Below are 16,451 nucleotides of genomic sequence, written 5' to 3'. Positions count from 1 at the left end.
CTGGGGCATCATTCAAACTAATGTTTTAATTTCAAAATGTTGGTAAAAACTAAAACTATCTCCATCCAGACAACTGTTTTATATTAGACATGATCTCAGTCCATTTTCTACCATGGAACCTCTGTGTTACTTACTCAACTCAACGCAAAACACCACTGATAGAAAATCGAAAATCAAAAATCACACCATTAACCTTGATATGAATCGAGGTGTGAAGACTAATGTTTCAGCAAACACTTATTTTCTAGAACAATAAAAAATGTACCGCTTTGACAGATTTAACGAGTATCAAAGTTTTTAAACAAAAGTGAATGACTTTTGAATCTGTACAAAAATATTTTTGCTTTACTGAACAGACATTGACCTTAAGTGGCTGAAAGCTCCAAAATTCTCGAGATCTCCACCACTGCTCTCGCTCAGAGTCATTTGCTCCAATGCTAACATAGTAAATATTACTTAATGCAGCTTTCAGGTCTGCAAGGCCAGTTTCAGCACCAAGGATATGAGGAGGATTGTCTTTTTTTTTATCTCAGGTTTACTAACGGACAGAACATTTATGATTTAGATGTTTCTCCTTTTTTATTAGTCATTCATTTCTCTATATAAGGGATTTGTTTTAAATAAGACTTTTTCCAAAACAGTCTCGTACTCTCATTCTCAGCCTCTTTATCATATGTTCAGTCCCTTCTTACTGAATCATATAGAAAATTACCTACCAATCCCTTCTCCACTATGTTTTCTTTTATTCAGTTTGAATACAGTAACCATATTGCTGACTCCATCACAGTATGGATGAATGTTAAAGCAAAAGGTAAGTGGCAATTTTATGAGAATAATGGAGCTGCGAGAGGACAGCAGGCTGCAGAAATGTATGTAGTAGAGCGTGAGTACATACCATGTTGAGCCCAATTTAATGGCTCTGGTGATTATTTAGAGTGCTGCTGCTGAAGAAGCAGAGACTGCAGTAGGGAAGAGACAAAGAAATGATCTCTGATCCAGAGAACATGAAGGATCTCCTTTAGAAAACATGATAAATAGAAGCAGGAAGTCCCAGACATCAAGACAAATAGCAATAGAGATGCTTCCTGGAAAAGACTGGGATACAAAAACAACATTAAATTGAAGATATTTCTGCAGAGAAGCATCATTTAAGTGATGATACACAAATAATCAATCTTTCCCCATTGTTTCTCTGGCGCTTAATGCTACTGTGTCATGGAAGGTAAAAGATGTATTTTAAAAATAAAACATAGGTAATGGTTGTTGTGGATGAACATAATTAACTCAGTGTTTCATGTGGCCACAGTTTAAATGACCTCTACCACAACATATTCCTCCTCTACACAGGGATTTTTTAGCTCCAAACAGTTTACTATGAACACAAATATTGGGGTGTTATGTTTTCATTTATTTAGTCATATATTAACCATTTAATAATTGACAACAAGAATTTTGACCTGTTTATACTGTTGGTTAATCTGCTAAAGAAATCATTGTTAACGGTTTGGTATCAGTTACCAGACTGTGCACTAGAATGATCCCAACGCTTGTGGACATGTTGCTATTTCAGAATAAAAACTAGTAGAACTTCTTTCTGCTGAGAACTGCCCAGCCCGATAATGAGGGTTGATTTATGGAGATCACCCACTGAACATGATCGCAGTTTACTCTCATGTGCATCAGAGTGACTGCATGCACGTGGCCTTGAGAACATGCACAGCTAAATCAGAAAGTTAATGTTGCTGTCTGTCTGCCTCAGACCCTAAAAACTTTAAAAATGTTTTTAGGGTCTACCAGGTCATCAGAGTGACTGGATTTCTCCTGATTGTGATGTAAAGGTCTGTGTGTGTGAGTGAGAGTGAGTGAGAGCGTAGCAGAGCTGCAGTATGATGACAATTCAATCCTCATTTCTTACGGCTTATGCTGCTGTTTGCACATTTTAATTTTTTTTTAAACCTTTAAAATTTACTGTATTTTTTTTATCTGTCAGACACTTTTATACCACCATTATATGACATTTTAATTTCATTGATTAATAGTTGGTTCTAATTGACACGTTTTAGAAAAACCTTAACGTACAATGCTCCTGGAAAAGAAGAGTAATTTCAGGAAAAAAATATGATAGCATGTAATATATATGAAATAATGTGCTAGCTAAAAACATTTCAGTTCCAGCTGAAGAAAGTAGAACATGAAATATTTAAATCAATAAAACCAAACAACAAAAACAAGGAACTCAACACAATCACCTTGTGAATGTTATACTTTCCAATTTGTTAGTAGTGTGTGGCTTTTTTTTTCTTTTCTTAACACCCAGGAAGCGTAATTATTGGCTTCATCCCAAATGAAAGAAATGAATCTAATTCTCATTTTTATCTTTTGTGCCTTTTCAACACTGCACAGAATGAATTTGTGAGTTGGAAGGCGCTGACACAAAAAACCCAAATAAAGAGCGAGGGAAGAGAACACAGAGGCAAACAAAGACAATGAGAATCCTATCATCCCTCGACATTCACACTCTGACTCAACAGAAAGTATACGCACATCACATGTGATACACATACAACACGGAGGGGAACCGCAGCAGAGGTGCAAACAGTATATGCAATGCATGATCACACTGATACAAACAAGCATATGTAATGTATTTACTTAAGACAACGGATACGGTGACGCACACACACACACACACACACACACACACACACAGGGTCGCAAAAAACAATCAATTCCGGCTCCTTGCTGGTAAAAGGGCATGTGAGGTGAAATCGATGATGGAGCTTTGTGAAATAAAGGTATCCTGGGTGTTCTGTGTGTGTGTGTGTGTGTGTGTGCGTGCACGTGTTGAAGCCACGAGAGAGGACCAGCTGCTCCTCAGAAGTACATCTCCCCTCTGATCCTCGAAAAAACCCACTAATCCTTACAAACACACAAGAAAGGTTGGGGATGATAAATTCCATTCACAAACAAATGACTATTGTAACAAGTCCCATTAAAACAGATAGAATGAGATAAAACTGAGAAAAAAGGAAGAGAGAACACAGAGAGAAATACTTGTTTGTCGTTTGATAATTGCCGTCTCAGTCTGTCTCCGTCTGTCTATTTCTCTCTCTCTCACACACACACACAAACACACACACAGCTTTTACCCCCTCATCAGTAATCATCTCACTAATTAACCAGCCCAACAACGATAACACACAGTTCAAGATGACAGCTTTTTAATGAGGGAGATACTAATCACTCTGACCCTCAGTCTGTCAACATCCCCACTGCTGAAAAATGGTCAAATGCTCAACAAATGCATAATTTAAAGCAGTTAACGTACATGGCGAGAGGTTCCACTGGTTCAGACCCTGTATTAATGACTTGTTAGTGAACGCTCACTGAACTGCAGCTGCACAGAACTCGACATCTGCTATACTGGGTTAGGATTAATGCCCAGAGAGGGACGTTCTGAAGAAAATACTCATGAATGCTTAAACAACTGTATGCATTAGGGTTCACTTTTTAACAACGCAAATCTGCTTTGATAGTTATCTCCATTCCACACATGAAACACCCACTTTGCTGACAGAGATGTGCATTTTTCCTCACTATAGTCGAGGGTTAAGGGCAGAAGACGTCGAATCTTGTTAAGCCCTATTAGGCAAATTCTGATTTGTGAATTTGGACTATAAAAATAAAGGTTGATTGATTGAATCAACTTTGCCTCAGGAGTTTAGCCGTCTACAGCATCGAAGCAGAAAGCAAGAGAGCGAGAAGAAACAAGGCTGAAGAGAAGGGATCCATACGTTGCCACTCTATGCTCTGCTGCTTTTAACTCAATTTCCTCCTTTCCTACATTATCATTAAAGACAAGTATGTCAATTCAAGGAAAAACTTTGTGCAAACCTGCAGCCTGTTGTTCTGACAACATAAAGCAGAAATAAGACGCTCCTCCGCTGATTATAGTCATCAGCAAATATGGTGCAGGACGGACATTATAGACATTTATAAAGTATGAAAGAAAAACTCATGTCAGTTTCCACAGCACGTTAGTCGTGAATCAGTCCAGTTCATAAAAGCATTTGGCCCTGGAAGAGATGTTTGTTATATTTATGGTGAGACAGAAAAAGATCCAGGATGATCCAAGTAGTAGCTGATCAGATAGAACTGAAGTATAAGACAAAATGGGAACAAAATACATTTACAGACAATGGCTGTAGAGTGGCTTTAGGCAACTCACTGGTTAGTTTGCTTGGTTAAAAGAACAGCCAACAGTGTTACAGCTGACTTTCGACACTCCTTCCTCTCTTTTCTTTTCCATGATTTGATCCCATTGCCCACAATCATTTTGTTCTGTCATTTGAAGATGCCCTAATCAGTAAAGTCCATGTAAGAAAAGAGACGTACGGAGCGTGCAGGGGAAATGAGTCCTGCATGTTTTTAGCAGAAACACGAACAATGCTGATACCTCTGCATTAAAAATTATTTGATGACTCATGATGCAACTGAAAAACAATGATATAAGAAGCAAAACCATATTAAGCCCCATTAGATTTGCCTGCGTGATCTTATTAAAAGCACAAAAAACACTTTCTCTCCTTTTTTTGCTTTTGAAAATTCATGTTCTCCTCTTTTCCTTGAGGACCACAGAGTGGTTCATTGGCCCATTATCTTCAGGGCTTGAGTACCAGTGTCAAAAACCAATTACAGGCACATCCAGCACATCACACGTGTCTGCTGTGGTCTAGCCATTATGTTTAATTGTCTCCTGGTATCATTTTCAAGCAGTCTCACACTGTGACACGGTCTATAACAGGTCTTAGAGCAGTGACTGTACATCAGGGAGTTAGAGAAACACATAAGTTGTTTTTTTGGCTCTATTTTCTATATTCAATATCCTTTTATTCATATTCTCATCACCCACCATTATGATTATAGCAAATAATGTCAGCAAATAATAGGTTGGAAAGATACATTTAGTTGATGTAGGATTTTATAGTAAAATGAGGGGGTGGGGGTTGAGAGTAAAAATGCTCTTAAAAGTGACAACTTTTAAACATATGTAGAATTCAACCTGTTTATATAATATTATAAATAAACTATCAGGAGTTTTTTTTATTTTATTTTAGAATGATCAGAGTAAAAGACTTTGCAGTTTAAGTTTATCAGTATGTGATGGCTCATCTAAAACCCTGGTTTCAGTTTACTCCCTGCGGAGGAGCAGTCCAATTACTGAGTGACAGAATCATGTATGGTTACATGACACTACAAGCCCAGTGACAGGGGATCCAGCCAGGACGACCCATCCAATTTGGCAAGTGTGAGTTTCCTTGATTCCTCCGTCCTTGCGTCTCAGAGTGAAGAAAACATGCAAGAGAAGGAAGCTTTTCTCTTTCCCTCTTTGACTTTGTTTATCCATCCCTCCCGTTACAATCTCCTATTTTTTCCTCTCTCTCCTTCCCTTTCCATCAATGTCCGTCTCTCACTCGTCCTCCCTCCGTGTCCCCCCATCTCCTCAGCAGTTTATCATAATCACATCACCTCAGTGTGATGGAGCACACTTACGGCTTATTATGTTTCACACGCACACACATGTGCAAGCTCACAAACAGGAACGACATCCACTTAAGCCTTATTACATGTCTCACTGTGCTTCTTACATGGGAGATTATCTACGGGACTATGCTCTGGGTCAGAGGGCAATAGCTGCAGATAGGTGGGATGGACACACACACACTCATGCATGCATACACACACACACAAACACACACATGCATACACACACAAACACACACTCAACTCAATTGCGAGCAGAAAGAGCTTAGAGATTTTTGAATGGGACATTCTTAAGAACAGAAACAGCTGGACACATCAACTAAACAACTGAACAACTGTTACCATAAAGTATGCCATAAACCGTAATGCCACACAAATGCATGTATACACACACAAACACAGCAGGGGAGTTCTACAATAAAGACAAAGTGTCTGACAGAGCGGACACTTCTCAGTGTGTGTGTGTGTGTGTGTGTGTGTGTGTGTGTGTGTGTCTGTGTGTCTGTGTGTGTGTGTGTGTCTGTGTGTGTGTACTCAATACACACTCAGGGCACTGTCAGGGTGTGGGCATGCGTGAGTGTGTCAGCAGGTAGCAGGACAAGGTGTGGTGCCACTTGTTCCTTCTTCTCCAGTGTCCTCAAATGACCGCAGGAAGGATTGAGCACAAATAAACACACAGCTGTGATTCTACGTCTATTTCTCTCTTTTAACAGACATGTAGGAAACAAAACAGATTAAATCAGACCAATAAAGGTGTTTCCATACTTTATAGGCCCTGGTGCCTTGAGTGTCTTATCACAACCGCCCATTCACTGCCTTCACTCCTGTCTGCTTCCTTGAATTTCAAATATCCTGTCCGCAGTGCAACACAGAATCAAATCACCCATCAATGACTCAAGTCTAAGTGCACCGCTGCCACACAGAGGTCCAGTCATTTCATATGAAAGAACTTGTGCTGGTTATGATATGCGTTACGCTACGTTACTTATACTTTACAATGTTTTGCAATGAAAGCGTCACAGCTCATTCATGCCTTCATTCATTCATTCTCTTCCTTTGCCATTTTACTAACTCTCCTTTCTTTGCAGAGCATGCCACGCCCTCATGTTCCCCCGATGTTCCTGCATTCCAGCAATTTGACTCCTCCTCTTCCCAATTCTCTGAACCACACTGCAGCTTCTGAGCCTTTTTTTTTGTTTTACCTGTTTAGCCTGTTTGTTTTACCTGCTCCTTCTCTGCTTTATCTGTCTGCCTGTGAGCGACCTCAGCTAACACTCGACTTCACTTCACTTATTTTGTCGAGGACATGGACAGACACTGTCTGATTGACTCCCCCAGCTTTGTTGCAGCTGTTATGAAGTTCTGAGTTCTGTATATAACTGAATATACCTGTGACCAAAAATGTTAAAACTGAATATAGTGGAAATAGATAATCAGTAATAAGCAGCGGCTCATGAGTCAATCTTGAATTTGATCAGCCACAAACACCCCTTAATTTACTGTTGCATATATGGTTACAGTGCAAGTCGTCTGAGAAACAAAACAAATATAGAAATGATCAGTTAGCCATTAGCAATCCGGAAATCTCCAAATATCTTTGAGATTGTGAGACTTGGAAACTTATTTACAGCCAGCAAACATAAAAAATGTGTTTCCTATGATACGAGTCCAAATAAACGTATTGCTGCTGCTCTTTGACATCCGTCTCAGGTGATCCAATCTGATCCCAGCTTTACAAAAAGGTGTGAAGACGCATTTCAGACCTGATCACACACACGTGTCCTGATGGATCCCCTACTCAAGTAAAATCTAAATCAAAATGCAGCAATTATATTTTGACACTTCTTCTCACTGTTTCCCATACATTGATTAATTTCAGACCTCCCACCACAATATCAACATTGACTGCCAGTTATTCTTTATTTTTCATTTTACAATTTCAAATGAATAAGACATTTTTTCAGTGTAAAGCTGTGAGCATTGATTTGATCAGCATTTCCTTGCCCCTCTCTCTCTCTCTCTCTCTCTCTCTATCCCTCTGTCTCTCTATTTCTCTCTCTCTCTCTACAACAGCCCCTCTGTCAAAGTCCGACAAGCTAAAAACAACAACACATTTGGTCTTTGCAAACAGTAATGATCTATGTGTTTATTTGCATATAGAGCTGGGACGTGAGATCTGATTACACGTGGTCACTGGAGATGCTTGTGGACACGCATTCTAATGCAACGTGTGATCTGATACACTTAGAGCCGTCCACTTGTGATCGGATCACACAAGAGGGATGTCGATGCCAGACTGAGCCTCGATTTTATGCCTTTTCTCTCACATTCCTCAAACCTCAGTCGCCCTTTCCTTCCCTCTTCGATTCTCATTCTCTGTGTTTTCCTCTCTCCTTGGATCAGTCACGAATATTCATGAGGTTATTTGCACTGCTGGCTCCTGAAAGAGGCTCAGTATACAAAGGTGACAGCAGGGATGAGACGAGAGAGTGTGGGTGAGCAGGAAAAGACCAAACGGTTGTGATAGAAATAAGAATCAGAGAGAAACCGAGGAAAATATTTGTGTTCCTACCTCAGTGTAAACTGCTCCGTGTGGGACTCTGTCTTCATGTAGATACCAAACGCCACCGTCTTGCCAAGCCGAACCGGGCTGGGTGGCACCAGAACCTCCACATTTTCATCCAGTCTCAGTCTTTCTCCTTTGGCCGAAACTGGGCCTGTGGTCATTGCCACAGAACCAGCTTTCAACATGTCTTGAAGACCCCCGTCCACTAGGGGACTCCACTGTCCCCCGAGGCCCATGCCCAGGCCTCCGAGCGGCCCAACGTTCACACTTGGGCTTCTCCATGGCTCGTTAACGATGAAGGGACACTCTTGACCAGCTCCTTCTACTGGTACGATCGAGTAATACACATCCACTGATGGTAGAGTCACTTCAGGAGGTCTCTTTCTCACTTGCGGTGGTGTAAACCAAGCTGGGGGAATCTCCAGACGGACAACACAGATGCCAGATGGTCCCAGGAGTCGGCAGCCAGCGGAGGGTGCTGCTTCGCTGGTGTCCCGGACGGCCACAGCTCTGATACACGGCAGGAGGGATGGAGGAGGCGGGTCAGGCTCATCCCAATGCCGCCCTACTAAGTAAAACAGAACCTAAGAACAAAACAAACACGTTCAGATCATTTGGAGAGTTTGTCAGAAAAAAAACAACTTGCTGTGACAATGTATTCATTTTTCCTTCAAGCTGTCAAAATGGTTCCATGAGCAGAAAGACAAACAGATTAACTGACAGATGGAATCTTTTAATGTTTTCTTGAATTTGATCGTGCTTCTTGTATGAGGTTTGCATATCAAGTATGTGAAGCTTAAATTTTTTTTTACTGCATTAGAAGATTAATGTGACATAAAACTGCCAATACCTGTATCCAGGGCCGTGTTGACCCTACTCTGGGCACCACAACTTGACCTTTGACCTTCCAGTTCAGGGTCACCTGGTTGGTTGATGGTAGCACATGCGGCGGCGGACCCTGCAGCAGCTCCACTGGGATTGGCTGCTCAATGCTCAGGTTTCCGTAGCTGCAGTTGACGCTGGGCAGGGCGTGCGGGGCGGCGACCCCTGGCTCCAGCTGGTGGAGGAAGAAAGGCTCGGTCCGTGACGACAAGCTGCCGTTTCGCATCACCTCCTGATTGGCTTCCCGCAGGAAGAAGGCGGAGTCAGCACCACTTAGCTGGCATTGGACGGGGAGGTAGGTGGGGAGCGAGGATGAGAAGCGGGGCTGGGATGAGTCGGACCCTCCTCCTGGTCCGCCACCTGCTGCTCCTGCTGGGCTGTCGGACACTGAAGAGAGGAAAGAAAGATGGAACAGAGACAGATGGATGGGAGAGGAGGAAAAAAGGAAAAAGATTAGCTATGATTATAAAAGCATCCATTCATAAAACTGATAACAGATACAATGCAGCTAATCATCAATTAAAATCACGTCAGCAGCGTATAATTCTCAGACTCACTGAGTTGTGAAATGCATTTTCATGGCATAACACAATAATTTAAACACATGCTCACATCTATCAGCTTTTCCACATAAATTCACACATAGATTACAACCCGCTGACACAACATACACAACAGTACACTGTGTTATAACGGCTTGCCTACATGAGCATAAACACATTTGCCCTGTGTTGTGAATACAAGTCTCATACGCTCAGCATCACAAGAGGCTCGACAATAATACCTCATTTTTTTAGCATTACACCACACATACATACATCCAAAGGGAAACATTGCTCTTTGGTAGTTTATTTCCATATATTTCCATTAAGTTGTACACCAGACATTTTGAAAAACGCTGGGGACTTGAAGCCTGGGATTACTGGGAGTTATGGTCCAGTATCTCATTTCCAAAGTGGAGCCAGGGTTTCACTGACAGCAGGGAGTTCTGATCCTCCATCAGTCACACCCACAGTTTGGGTTGTCAGCATTATATTGTGCAGGGTTCAACCAAACAGATCACTTATTGTAAACTATATGAAAGTGACTTAGAAGTTTTTATTGTTCTGTATTTGCAGTCGAGTTTCAGATGCCTATAAATTTAACTTCTAGGAAATAGGAAATGTTCAGGGACTAGGTGCTCTATAGGATATATAATCTGTTTATGTGTTCTTAAATTAAACTGTAATGTAGATATTTGAAACAATGTGCTAGAAATTAAAAAATAAGTTAAAATATCACAGTTATTATAAATTAGCATTTGTCAATACAAAAATAGAGGATTACATTTGGATCTGTGGGACAAAGAAAAGACACACATACAGAGGGGTGTGTGTGTGTGTGTGTGTGTGTGTGTTTGTGTGTGTGTCTTTGTGTGGTAGGGCAGCAGAGTGTGAAAATATAATGAGAGTGGGACAGCAAAGCGCTGTCTGGGGCGAGTCATACTGAGGCGACTTCACAAAACAATAATAGCAGAGAAATAAAGTGATACCTCTGTGCAACATGAATAAGCAGGCTGGTTTGGTTATGGTGTGTGGGCATGTAGGGATAAGATAAGAGTGAATGAGACAGCTGAGAAAAAGAGAGGGGGGGGGGAGCAACAGAATAAAGGAAAGAAGAATGAGGCAGAGAATTATGAAAACAAAAGAAAAAATGGGAAAATCTGAAAAAGATTATATGAACAATGCGAATGATTGGAGATTTTTATATTACACGGGATGACATTGTACACTTCACTACAAACATTTATACCTGCTCAAGAGAAAAACTGAAGAAGTATTATGTGATTGTTCCATCCTTACGACAATAACTTGTTTGCATCACATTTCTCAGTAATTCAAATATAGTGTAGGCAAAAGCATCTTTGACTTCATCAGTAATTTAATAAAATAAAAAACTCTATAAAAGTTATCAATTTAGTGCCAACGATTAAAAAATAAAAGCCTGCAACATGGAGGTCACACGAGCTTCAGCTCTAAGCTCTGGAGACTTTCCTCCACTGTGTGTGAGAGTCATGTGCTGGTTGAGACGTAGCCAGAGTGAAGTTCTTTGTAATTACAGTAACATTTGTTTTAGTGGCTGACAGAAAACACATCAGCACATTAAACTCAGTAAGCGGAGTTTTTCTTTTTTTCATGGGCGCCCTTGAGGTGCAAAGTCCTGCATGTGTGTGTGTCTGTGTGAGTCCGCAGGAGTCTTTGGAAGCATATGTCCCGATCCTGGACAGGGACCTCGAACAGCTGATACACACACACAGACACACACACACACTGGCAGAGCTCACTCATGCAGGCAAATGTTGACCCTTGGATGAAATAATTAACATCGTATGATACAAATAGGAAAAAGTAGTTTGTAATTTTTACTTTTATCTCAGTTTATATTTCTTTATCCATTATCATTGTTCAAAACGTGTAATATTTTCTTTTATCTGTGATTAACTTACTGTTGAACCTTGAGGCTTCTGCTCTTGACGTTGTAAATCTGGAAATCAAATTATTCGTCTGTAAATGCAACTGTTTTCATCTGTGAAGAAACGCGAATACAATCATATTTCTGCTCAATGGGTGGCGCTATACAACAAGTCAGGCTTGGCCCTTTGAAATCTGGCATTTTAATACTGGTGTGCCATTGGCTGCCATTAAACCTGGCATGGTCCAGATTCCCTGGCATGATTACTTTGGCAACCACCAACCACAACAGGAGTCCGTCCCCGCTGCGTCCTGCTGCACAATGTGTGCATGTGTAAGAGAGAGCAAAACTATAAGTGCGTAAATCTATGATTGGTCTGGTGAGGCTGTACGACACAAGTGCTTATTTGTGTAAATGTGATGATGACTGAGGGAAATGATATTCCATACTGTACATACATGTGTGGATGAGTGGGTGAGGATCGTAACAGGAACAACGCCAGATGTACAGAGATTTGAAAAAGCCCATCTGTGATCCTCCCCCCCAAAAACCATGCACATCCCGCTCTGTTTCTCACTCACACACACACACTCACGCACACAAACACACACACACACACCCTCACACACACACATACACAGTCAATAATCAGAACACAGTGGAGCGTGTCGGACAGGAAGAAAGAGGAAGGAAAGACAGCGACAAGCAAAGCCAGATGGGTACAAGAGAGCGAGAGATACCAAGATGTGATAATGGTATCAGTGCTGCTTAATATTGTGTTGGTTAAATATTGACAATGATTATTTTCCATTTAATTACAGACGGGCTCATAGCCACACACACACACACACACACACACACACACACACACACACACACACACACACACACACACACACACTATTGTCGTTATCTTTCATATCAGTTGAGTTGAGTATCTGTCAGCTCGTGTGTGATTTTTGACAAACTCACCGAAAGACACACTGTGCTGCTATTGTCTGCAACAGGAAATCATTAACACAAGGAAGATGAATTTAAACACAAATGTGTCGACACACACGTGTGGTGTGTTACTGAGGTTTTACCGATACATTTTACCCATTCAATACCTGGACATACTGATACTGAACTAAAAGTGAATTTAAAATGCATTCTCACACTTGTAGGATGATTGTCATCATTGTTAAACCCTTTTAAAAACAAATACAGAGGCTGTATAATTTATTTTATTATCTACTTTGAACAGTCAGAACTCAAGGGGAACACAAATATATATCTTGGAATGCACAACAATTACTTATTTTAAAAAGCTTGAAACTGAAGTTTCCTAGCAATTTTACTTATGGGTCCTTCCATCATGAAAATAGAGCCAGATTTTATATATATTGCTGACATTTAAGCTGCCTCTTGCTGATGCTCTACCACCAGCAATCTCTTCTTCCCTGCTGTATGAACGGTGCTGGCCAGTGGCAGCACAGTGCAAAAGAAACATACTGCAACTGTTGAACCAGAGGCGCAGATTACAGTCCCTCCCAAAAGAAAAGAAGAAGAATCACAGGCTTGCTACAAAAAAAAAGAAAAATCCATCATGGGGGAATTTTAAGGAAAGAATGAATTCCATTGATCACACAGATGGGACACTATCACCAGAGTGAGGTACAGATGCATAAAGACAGATATATGGACAGAGATGGCGTGAGATGTGAAATAAAGTAAGGGAGGACTGGTGAGGAGGAGTAATAACCGGGTAAAAGAGGATGAAGAGCACGAGAGGAATGAGGTTTCTATTTGTAGGCAGAGCATTCATCACGAGCAATGAGTTTACTTTGGTGGATTCTGTCTCTCTCCTCCTCTCTGCCCTTCCCTCTGTCTGTCTCAATCTCTCAATTTGCACTGTCTACGTTTACTTAAAGTTAAAATTGCAAAAAAGTTAAATGTTAAAAGGGACATAAATTTAAATTCATCACGCCAACAGTTGTCTTTGGTGTCTCGGGAGGATTTTTATCAAGGGCTATATGCCAGAGCTTATAGACGATAGATGTTCCACTGAAAGTCTGTGCCAACAGACAAAGTGAGTGATTTGGAATCCATCACTAACTCTGGGATGTTTCAAGACATTTTGGGTGATCAGAAAATTAAAAGTCTCTTAAAAGCTTCTGGTATTTTGGTTTAAAACACAACTTGCAGAGATTTACAGTGGAATCATGTCACTTGGGCTGGATAAAGCTAATTAAAAACGCACTACATTATTTTGAATGTAATCTAAATCAAAGCAACCGGTATGAAAGGTGCCATGGACCACAGCCCGGATCAATGGATCAAAATTTGGTCCAACGCAAAAAGGTGGTCTCAGTCCAGATCAAACAAATAACGGTTCAGTGCTTTAAACAACAGAATAAGAAAAAGAAGCGGATCTCAGGATTGCTTGCAATCTTAGCCTCTAACAGAAGCAACCAAATTGATTAAGTGATTTTCCTACATTCAAACAGAAAGACAGCGTTTTTCAATGGACTATATTCAACAAATAAAACTGACAACAAGCCAAAGTCAGCCTATCAACAGTATAGTATAGTTACAGGTAGATGCAGGTTACATGGGCGATAACGAGAAGGTACAATGTCATGCAAGTCTTTATCTGCTCCCTGAATATCAATGTGAAACTAAAAGTAACTGGATCAAATGTAAACAACATAACAAAGACGTTAACTTTGGTTTGGACCATGCTCCAGACTTTCAGATGTGAAAACACAGTGTCACAGACGAATCATTGAAGCTCTGGCAAATTTCCCCACAGTGGAATTAATAAAGGATTATCTTATCTTATCGTACATCTTAAAAATACTGTTGAAAATAAAAGGTGTTCCTTACACTTACTGCACCTTGAAAAACTTGGGCCTTTTTTTGGACAAAAAACACTTTCAAACTTTCTCAGTTGTTTGATTTTGCTTTAAAGTCTTGCATATCAATGCGCTGACTGCCAGGCCTAGTTAATCGCTGACTAATCCTGCTAATTGGAATTCTCCCTAACAAGGCAAACCGTTGTAGCAGTTTTTGTAATTGTGATTAAGTTATCTCTGAGTTTGTCCTTGTCCATGGGGTGTTTACCAAGTTTTCTCTGCCCCTGGTGGAATGATCCCCAATACTCCCACACTCACACAGGTTCACGCACCACTTGTTGATTGATGTCCCTGTCATTTGGTCAGTGGAGTCGCATTTCCCCAGATATGGTCTGACCACCATCTCTCCTCTGCCACCACCAACACCCCCAGCCCAACTTGCTTGGACCCAATATCCCCCTTTCTCTTTCTATCTGTCTGCCTCTTTTTCTCAATTTCTTCCTCTTTACCGTCCCGTATTAGCTTTCTTCCACTCTGTCTTTATCCTCTCCCATTCTGTTTCCCTCTGTTTTTTTGTCAATGCATCTTCCCATAGAGGTAATTTAACCAGAAGACAAGGGGACATGTCATCATCAGTGATTGTGACGATGGCCTGACATCAGTGACATCACAAAATTACCCCATCACTCTGTTTTTGTAACAATTCCATGTGCTGACAGACACAATTTGAGTCCTCCACCAGGGAGGTTATGTTTTCTTGGTTTGTCCATTTGGTAGAAGGATGTGATATGGCTCAGGGAAGAACCGTTTTTTTGGTCCCAATCCAGTACTTTTAAGGGGTCGGTGCCTATTTTCTACAGTTTAGAAAAAATGTCAGTGTACTTGGGTATATGTAACAGATCTCAGTACATGTATATGCAATATATGGTGGCCGATCGGCACTGGTGAAGGTGTGCGCTGTCCGAGTTCCCTTCAAGTTAATGAAGGAATATCTGTCTGTTTGTTTATCCTTGGATTTTTTTGACAGCCCCCGACCTACATCAAGCTTAGTGTGATCATGTTGTGGTATTGCACACATCATAAACATGTGCAGCTGTGTGTGATAAGGGCACTTGCAGAACTTCAATAGTGTTTTGTTCAGAAGTTTGAGACAGAATTTAAAAAAGTAGTGCAGCTGCCTTCAGGGATAGCTCAGTGCATTGTGTCTGTACAGTCTCCATAAAAAGTTTGGGTTAGGATGTATCATTTAGTTTTGGCTAGTTTGCTTTTAAAGATTGCGATCATGGCGCCTTTGCAGTTTTCCCTAAAAGTTAAAATGAAATCTTACCATTGACCACTGGAGTGTTATCATGACCATTTATTTCCCCCACTTTTCCAACATTGGAATGGAGGCCCAATTGACTGACTGAAAGATCCAATGATGGGAGGATAAGGTGAAAGTAAAAGGATGTTGGGAATTGTGGATGTGAATTTTTTTGACAGTGATTTATGTCAGAGTGTGTGTTTGTGGCAGCAGATGCAAGGAAGTGTAAAGAGAAATTCACCATTCCACTGAGAGGGACAAAAAAAAGGAAAGACGTCAGAGAGGAAGTCGAGCAGCACGGGCAGAAATGGAGGAATAGCGTGCAGCAGAAGCTAACACATCGATAATGTGTTGTTGAATGAAAGGTTGTCGGGAGAATGCATCAGAATCACAATTTTGCGATATTTGAATATTTGACAATTTTAAGATTAAGTTAGTCCAAAGCAGTGAAGAAAAGCCTCTGCATGTCTGCTGGGTCAGGATCCCCTGGATGGAAAGGATAAGACCATCAGACCTTGGTGCCTTTCAATTCTAGCCTTCAGAGATCCACAGCCATGCAGCCAACTTGTAAAAATCTGCTCATGAATGGGCTAAAGGAACCTCAACTGACTCAATGGACCAATAGAAAGTGAGGTAGGGAGGGACGAAGAGAAAATGGTGGATGATGATGATGTGGAAGTTGTGCTTCTTTCTAGGAAAATAGGTCATGACAAAAAGAAGGAGAAAAGTAAAGTCAGAAAGAGAAGAGGCAGGAAAGTGAAGGATGAACAAGCATGACGGGAGGACGACAGGCAATAGATGAGCAGGGGAGGGGAGGACGACGAAGTGCAGGAGGAGCAGAAGAGTAGAGGAGTGAGTTAGGAGAGCA

At 40.9% G+C, this 16,451-nt stretch overlaps 1 protein-coding gene across 1 annotated transcript in view; it reads right to left on the bottom strand.

Annotated features, from left to right (window-relative positions):
* Positions 1-16,451, bottom strand: part of LOC109637034 (transmembrane protein 132D) — a 200,081-nt gene that overhangs the window by 123,944 nt on the left and 59,686 nt on the right. Inside the window, exons 2-3 of the mRNA XM_020099141.2 lie at positions 8,961-9,379; positions 8,117-8,694 (exon numbers count right to left, since the gene is read on the bottom strand). Coding sequence (XP_019954700.1) covers positions 8,117-8,694; positions 8,961-9,379 — 997 coding nt within the window. The remainder of the gene's footprint in view (positions 1-8,116; positions 8,695-8,960; positions 9,380-16,451) is intronic.

The sequence above is a fragment of the Paralichthys olivaceus genome, chromosome 4 (assembly GCF_024713975.1).
Source record: "Paralichthys olivaceus isolate ysfri-2021 chromosome 4, ASM2471397v2, whole genome shotgun sequence".
Taxonomy (NCBI): domain Eukaryota; kingdom Metazoa; phylum Chordata; class Actinopteri; order Pleuronectiformes; family Paralichthyidae; genus Paralichthys; species Paralichthys olivaceus.
The sequence above is the reverse complement of the archived record's forward strand: the minus strand, read 5'-3'. Positions and strand labels throughout refer to the sequence as shown.